Here is an 8,892-nt window from a genome sequence, read left to right as displayed (position 1 = left end):
ACTTAGACTTTTTATTCAAGGTTTTATGGATAAGAAAGTTTAATTAAATGAGGAGGCTTTATTCTGTCAAATTCCTAAGAGGGAAAAATATCAACAAAAACAAGATTTATTCTTAAAACAGAATTATGATAAAATCAAATCTACTAAGAGTATGATTGAGTATTTTTCTTGCCAACTCGAGGTCGGTGGGAATTTTGATGAGCTCTTAGTGATATCTTTTCAAGCTCTAGTGATTCAATCTTCAAAAAACGAGGAATTCTTCATGCGAAGACACTCCAACGTTCAAGTGATAAAATACGAGTTGAAAGTACTCTCTGTGTTGTGGATTAGATCATCCTTTAGGTAGAGCGTAATCTGGTATATATAGACCGAGTTGTAACCTAGTCCTAAAACTTCTCCAAGTGGTCTAGGATAAGTGTACTCTGTGACAGTGTGTAAAAGATAGATCATGTTGTTGATGTCTCTTCTGGTACATATTGGTCATATCCTACGTAGTCCGATTCTATCTTTATTGAGCCATTAAGGGCGATTAAGTGTAATTAACACAGGATACTTAATGTATGAATGTCCCCTGTCATTAAAGACCGGATCATGATTTATATACCATACGACAAGTCCAGACAATCATTCTACAAGTATATTTATTATTATCACTACAAGAAAATCATGAATTAGAAACTAATTTTAATGACAAAAAATTATTTATATTCTAAATTTGGTATAAAAAACCTTAGTAGCTAATTAGTTACCAATTTAAAAACCATTTAACAATAATTTAAACTAATTTAGAAACCAAAAGTTTTTTTAGTTTCTAAAATGGTATCTAATATAATTATATAACAACTAATTATTTTTTGTCTTTAAATTAGTTTCTTTTTCATGAATTTTTATCCCTATAAGTAAAGTAAGTGATGGTGTAGGGTGTTTAGTTCACTAGAATTTTTATTTTTTTTCTTTTTAGCTTTGGGGTGTTTTCTTCTCTCTTGGAGGTCCCAAAACTTGGATTGATTTGTGTAAAGGGTTGTGATACTCCTTTTGTCTCGTTTTTATCCTAGAGTAAGACATATGCATGTGCTTACCCACTACATGCGTTTTTATTGTTTTAAATATTTATGTGATTGAAATTAAGAATTAGATATTTTTACGTGAAAATAATTAATAATAAAATAAAAATAATAAAAACAAGTAGAAATAAACAAATTTGTACCATTAAAATATTTTATTTAATCTATTATTATATTTCTTTATAAATAATAGTCTAACTATGTATTGTTTTTGTTAACATATGAGTTTTAGTCTAGTTTTTCATAGTTTTATATTTTTTTAATTTTTTTTAGTAATATTTTTTTCATGTGATAACAATTGTTGTTGTTTGAGGTGTCAGTTTAGCTAAAATGTCAAGTTACATAGTAACATGAAAATTTTTATAAAAAAATATTTTAATTAGTGAAACTATTTTTTTTTTTTTTAATGAAATGGATCATTTAAAAATAAAGGGTACAAAAAATAATGTGTAATTATTTGTTGGTTGCATGGCGTTAAGTGGTTTACGTAAGTGGTGTGACTGAGGCAAACATAGCACAAAGCACAACATGTGTGAATTATTCGTTATTGCAGCACTACATAATGAATATATTCTCGAAGACTTTCCTTTTATATATCGATCTTAATAAAGATAACTATGAAATGCTTCAATTTATTCGTTTTGAAATATATATTTATAATATATATATATATATATATATATATATATAAATGTAAACTAATTAAATGTTAGATTTAAAGTAAATATATTATTTTAAAATAATAAAACTTTAAATTCTGTACTTCTTATCTTCCATATATTTGATACCATGCAATAACTTTTAGATTATTGTGTTATTCCATAAAAAATGAAGATATATACTCCAAAATAAAAAATACATAAATAATTTTTTTAATCAATAAAAATAAGAAATAAATTAAAAATACTAGAGAGACACTCTAATCGGTTTTAAAAAAATCAATAAATATTTTAATAAATACATAAATAATAAATTACTTAAAGATTAACTGAAAAAAAAAGTTGGAATCTACAAGAATTTACTATTTTTTGTATTAGAGTCAGAACATTTCTTAAATGATAAAAAAATTGAAAAAAGTAAACATTTAATTAGAAAAGAATAAACTTTGAATTCTATACTTCATATAATATCCACACATTTGATATCATCGAATAACTTTTAGACTATGGTGTCGCATCAAAAATGGATATATACTCACTTCGAAACTCTTATCCAATCTTATGTGTACAGTTATAAATTAAATGTTAGAAATTTATTGGTATAGATTTGTGTGGGCTAGCAAAAGCATTGGATTCGCTTTCTAGCATCTATAAATTGGTGGCTTATTGTTGGTACGATAAGGCAGTCAAAAGCAAAACAAGTTAGAGAGGAATTTAGTAGTAAGAGATCAGAATGGCATACCGTATGAGGAAACCCTTCTCCAACGATGGTACCTTTGACTCATTTAACAACCATGGCAATGGAAACCAGAATTTCTCCAATGCAAAAATCAACAGTGGAGCAAATTCAGGCGATCGGAACAGGTATAACTCTTCAAACCACTACGGTGAACGTGTTATTAATAACAGTGGCACGTTCAATGGTAATGGCAACGGAGGCTACATCGAGGGTGGCTTCAACTCCTCCACTAATAACTACTACTAAGGTTTTTCTGCATTTAGTATATGCTGTGCAATATGGTCTACTATGTTATATATGCTGTATTACCAATAAATGTAAAGGTTTCCTAGTGATGCCTAAGCCTTACTATCTTGTAATGGTGATGGTTAATAATAAAGACCTCTGATATTGCAGTAAATTTCTCCATTTACTTTTTTCTCTCTCTCTTTTTCTTTATCTGCCATTGTGTTGAAGAGATTTGTGATTAAACTACCAGCTGTGTAGTTTTGCTTGTGTTGTTCATAATCCACCACAAACTGTAAAAGTTTTCTTTTCATTCTCCCAAATTGAGGGAACACACATCCAGACGAGTAAATAACAAAGAATAACAAAATCAGTGGCAATTTCAAGAAAAATCAGTAAATATAATTAGATATGATAATTATATTTAGAAAATATGTAGGTATCTCTATTGTGCAGTCACCGCAATGTTTATTCTGAAATCTTCTGTAAGAGAGTTAAGATTCACTACAGAACCAGTATCACATAATTTAATTAGTTTTGTATAGTTTAATTTTGTAAAAGTATTTATATATTTATATATTTTTTTGTTGATTAAAAAAAATAGTAAAAGCATAGATAATTTTTTTCAAGTACAAATATATTTCCAAAAAGACATCTATAAGGATATGAAACATAGAAGACATACGTTAATTGAAGCTCAATTAGATAGCCTAAAACTAGATTAAGGCAAGGAAAACATCCCCACCAAGTTGACAAGGAAAGTATGAATAAAAAATGTTTCAATTTTAGTTAGACTGACGAGGTATAAAGCAAAATCGAGTTAAAATAAAAATATAAAAAATTTGTAAATTTAAAAATATAAATAATTTTAAACCTTTATTATTTTAAGCGAATTTAGAATTTTCTATTGAAATATATTATAAGTATTTTTCATCTTTTATCTTTTATTTACTTGTTGTTAATTTATCTTTTCATTCCACCATTATGTTGATCTTTAACTTACTTACATAATCATGTTTTTTTCTTTAGGTAATTTTTTACATTACAATGTAATTAAATTAAATTCGTTAAGCATTTTAAATGCATCTCCAATATTATAATCACTTATCACTTATTATTAATTTTTAAACATTTATAAGAACTGTATAATAGTTATTTATAAAACCAGCTAATTATGGCTATAATTAATTTTTTAATAACCAGTAATTGTGATCATTTTTATCCACACACTTTAGAAGCACATGGTATCTCATTTGTTTAATTATGTTTTTAGCATCTGGAATTTAGTATATAATTTTCATTTTGATTTTTTAAATCTTACAAAATATATCTTAGTGCATAAATTTTTTTGCGTAATTCTAATTTTTTTTAAATATTATAAAAATTGTTTTAATATCTCTAACGGGAAAAATATGATTTGTATAATACTAAATTTTAAATATTACAATTGGATTTTTTAAACTCTTTTAGATTTCCCAAATTTTGTTTAAACGAAAATCATTTTTTTTAACAAAGAATAAAATAATAATCCCAATCCTTATATTTTCATAAAAAACTGAATTATATGCATCGAAACCTGTTCATATACTAAATCATCCCTAAACCTTCATAACCTAGATAAACTTACCTTGCCTTATGCACAAATCTAGACGAAAACCATATTTTACTAAATTTGATAAAGTGAAATAAATTTTCATCTTTGAATTTAAAAACTAAAAACTGATTTATTCCAAATTTTTGAAACTAAAAATAAATAATTAAATCTTCATTTTGAATTCTCATTCTCACTCTCACATAGGGAAAAAATTCGTACACAATATCTGTTTACATATGAAATTTAATTTCCGTTTCATGCAACCAAAATTACATACGGATTATATATCCGTATGTAATATCTATTTACATACGGAATTGAATCCGTATATAAATATTCGTATCTAATGTTGATTTTACATATGGATTTTGATCCGTATGTAATAATCCGTATATAATTCGCATTTTTCTTGTAGTGTAAAAACTAAAAACTGATTTATTCCAAATTTTTGAAACTAAAAATAAATAATTAAATCTTCATTTTGAATTCTCATTCTCACCCTTACATCTCAAAACCTTGCATAAGCTAGTCAACATTTAACTCAACAATTTTTTTTATTGTATTATTTTCTTTTAAATTCAACCAAACATAAATAAACTTGTATTGTTAGTTAAAAAGTAATACACATGATTGATATATAATGATGTTTAAGACGAGAGTTTTTATAAAAAAATAAAAAAAGTAATACACATATTTTTTTTAATAATTGAATGGATTATCTTATAATATTGTTTTTGTCTTTAATTATAAATTATGTTTTTTTATCAGCAATAAATGAATAGAATAAAACATTTTAATTATTTCAACTCTTATAAATTACTTCTAGTTTAACCAATCTTCAAAACAAAATTAAGTGACACATCATTTAACTTAAGAATTTTAAACTATTTAAACAATTCCTATCTCAGTAAATAAAAAACTTGATGGCTAGTTAGCTGCTGAAATTTTAACAATCTAAAACTTGATGTCTAGCTAACTCCCTTCCCATTGCATTATAACTCATGCTAACACTGTATCCACCTTTTAATTATATATTATAGCGTCTTGCCGAAGCAGAGCACCGAATTCCGTAGGTTGAATCTATAAATTGGATGCTAAGATAAGTGATAGTGAAGAGGAAGCAATTGAGAGTAAAAGTATAGGAATTTTGGGTGTGATCAAGATCAGCAAATCATATGGATTTGGCTAGTATATTGAGAGGCATGCTTGCATATGTGGAGGCTGAGGAAGCAGCCCAAAACTCCAAAGGCGATGTAAAGTCTTACACGAACCGTGGGGATGGGTCTCAGAACATCACTGGTAGCAAGAACAACAGTGGCGAAAAAGCAGGTGATCGTACATATTATAAATTTATCACCTACAACTACTCTAGCCCTGCTAAAAAGAAAACTCCACCTCGAAATAAGACTTCTAATATGCCTTTTGATACAAATAAGAGTCCTCATCTAAATAATAGTCTTATTTTCTACGAAGATACCCCTACTTTCCACGGAGACTCCAATGGAAATATACATCAAAATCTTATCTTCCTCAAAAATAATAGGGGTCCCCCACCTCAAAATAAGACTTGTAATCCCACTAGGAAGAGTATCTCTTTTGATGTAAAAAACATGTAAGTCATAGTGGTATTTATTCCGTTTCTTGGAGTGAACATGTCCCTAACTTATGGTTGGAGAAGTATTCTAATTCAGCCAAAGAGTTTATTTTTTCACTTTATCCATGTAAGTCCCTAAAATATACAAATTATTTAAAAAAGGAAATGAATGAAAATTGATATATGCTATTAACTCCTTTTCCAAAGTCTCTCTTGCACACAAACATAATATTCAATGATAAGTTACCGAATACAAATTTTAACATATGTAGAATATAAGTAAAAATAATTAATTATATTAATATAAATTATATATATAATTCTATTTCATTTTTCCATCAATCTTGATCATATAATCCTTAATACCAATTCTCACAACATAACTTCATTTCAATACCATCATCAACATTACATCTATTATGCACATGGATTCATTCATCAACCATCATCTTCCAAAAGACTCTTATTAAGTATAAGTAATACTAAATACTAACATCTAATATCATACCAAAGACTTAAATTTATATATGAATCTAAGATAAATGATTATGGTAAGTTCAAATATTTAATACTGTGTAATTACAAGCACTAAAAAATATTTGACAAATAGAAGGACTCAAATAATTAAAAATTAACACAAGCAATATTATTGTCGGTTCAACATCGTACAACACTACCTACTGTACCAAATACACTTGATGCTAAATTTTAACATAGACCTAAAAATTAACGCAAATTTAGTGGGCTAAACCTACATAAAATATGCATAAGCTAGATATTTTACATGGTCTAAACCATCATAAAATTAAAAAAAAAAATTATTTTATTATTTCAAAATAGCGATGTTCTAACCTACGTTACTTACACACAAATTAAAATAAATTGAATCCCAAAACTGAGCCCACGCTATAGGGACAAAATGTTTAAATAAAATTAATAAGAGTGTGAATTAGGCAGTATTGATTAAAAATTTATTTAATCCAAGCATCATTTTAGGATCATTTTAGCATACACATATTATTAAAATAATAATAATATATAGGTTAAAAAAATAAAATAATACTTGTTTAGATTGTATTTAGAAATAAATTTTGAACTTGTTTTTCGAAATTAATAACAAATTAAAATTAAATCAATTTCTAATTAATCCTAATCATATAATGCTTGTAACTCATTGTATTAAAGAAATAAATTTACAACACCAAATTATGCTATGAATATCTGCAACTGATTTAAAATTTTAGTCCGAATTTTCAATTGAAAATAATATTAAAATTTAATTATAACGTGAATCAGAATTGAATTTGGATTATAACATGAATGTGCTGTAATTAAAATCCAAAGCATGTAGTCCTGTAATTGAAATCCAAAACAAACTAAAATGAAAATTTAATTTTTTTAATAACAATTACAAAGCAGACATTCTAATATGAATAAGAAATCCTATTTGAAACTTGCATAACAGCTGATATTCACCATTATAGAATGTAATGTGTGCACATAAAGATAACAAGATTTGAACCTATTTTTCTAGATTAATACCAAATTAAAATTGATTTAATTTTCAATGAATCCAAATCCAATTTGAGTGTAATATCTGTAATAAGGAAATAAATTTACAACAACATCAAATTATACTAAGAATATCTGAAACTCATTTAAAGTTTTTGTAAAAGTATTTATATATTTATATTTTTTTTGTTCATTAAAAAAAAATAGTAAAAGCATAGATAATTTTTTTCAAGTACAAATATATTTCCAAAAAGACATCTATAAGGATATGAAACATTGAAGACATACGTAATTGAGGCTCAATTAGATAGCCTAAAACTAAATTAAGGCAAGGAAAACATCCTCACCAAGTTAACAAGGAAAGTATGAATAAAAAATGTTTCAATTTTAGTTAGACTAACGAGGTACAAACCGAAATCGAGTTAAAATAAAAACATAAAAAATATGTAAATTTTAAAATAAAAATAATTTTAAACCTTTATTATTTTAAGTGAATTTAAAATTTTCTAATTTTAAATAATTGAATTCTTTTATTGAACCTCTAGTATTTCAATTTTCTTTTAAATTTTCTTATTAAAAAAATAACAAATTTATTTTATATTCATTACACAAAAATTATGAAATAAAAATCAGTTTTATAATATGAAAACTTAGTGATTTAATTCATTAGATAAATTACATGATAAACAAAATTAAATGTACATAAAAAAAATTAGTAAATAAAAAAAAACAAGTTATTATAATTAAACAAATTCTTTTAAACTAAATATACATGAATTAGGTTAGAAAATTGAATACTTTATATGCCGTCTTCCAATTATAGCTTACGTTAACGCTATAACCCACGTCATTAATTATATTACAGCGTGGGAAAGAAGCAGAGCACCGGATTCCCTAGGTAGTGAGTGGGTAGGTTGAATCTATAAATTGGTGGGTGAGTTAAGTGATAATTAAGAAGAAGCAATTGAGAGTAGTAGTTTAGAAGATAGATAAGAATTTTGGGTGCGATCAAAATCAGCAAATCATATGGATTTGGCTAGTAAATTGAGAGGCATGCTTGCAGATGTGGAGGCTAAGGAAGCAGCCCAAAACTCCAAAGGCTCTGTAAAGTCTTACACGAACCGTGGGGATGGGTCTCAGAACATCACCGGTCGAAAGAGCAACAGTGGCCAAAAATCAGGTGATCGTACCACTTATAATATCACCAACAACTATGCTGCTCGCCCTGCTAAAAAGAAAACCCCACCTAGAAATAACACTTCTAAAAACAAGTCTTTTGATACAAATAAGACTCCTCACTTAACTAATAGTCCTATTATAAACTTCGGAGCCTTGGACGAAAATATATATCAAAAGAGTAATATGTCTTTTCATACGGATAATGATAAGAATAAGGGTCCTGATATAAGTCATAGTAATAGTCCTATTATCTACTTCGGAGACTTGGACCAAAATGCATATCAAAAGAGTAATATGTCTTTTGATACGGATAATGATACGTATAA

The 8,892-nt window shown here is 26.5% G+C and overlaps 1 protein-coding gene across 1 annotated transcript; it reads left to right on the top strand.

Moving 5' to 3' along the window:
* Positions 1–5,424: 5,424 nt before the first annotated feature.
* Positions 5,425–6,081, top strand: LOC150027335 (uncharacterized). The gene has a single exon (XM_090303256.1). The coding sequence runs from the start codon at positions 5,457–5,459 to the stop codon at positions 5,895–5,897; it is 441 nt and encodes a 146-aa protein (XP_090159382.1). The 5' UTR covers positions 5,425–5,456; the 3' UTR covers positions 5,898–6,081.
* The last annotated feature ends 2,811 nt before the right edge of the window (positions 6,082–8,892 follow it).

The sequence above is a fragment of the Phaseolus vulgaris genome, chromosome 6 (assembly GCF_051622355.1).
Source record: "Phaseolus vulgaris cultivar YP4 chromosome 6, ASM5162235v1, whole genome shotgun sequence".
Lineage (NCBI taxonomy): Eukaryota > Viridiplantae > Streptophyta > Magnoliopsida > Fabales > Fabaceae > Phaseolus > Phaseolus vulgaris.
This window is presented reverse-complemented; position numbering and strand designations above follow the sequence as displayed.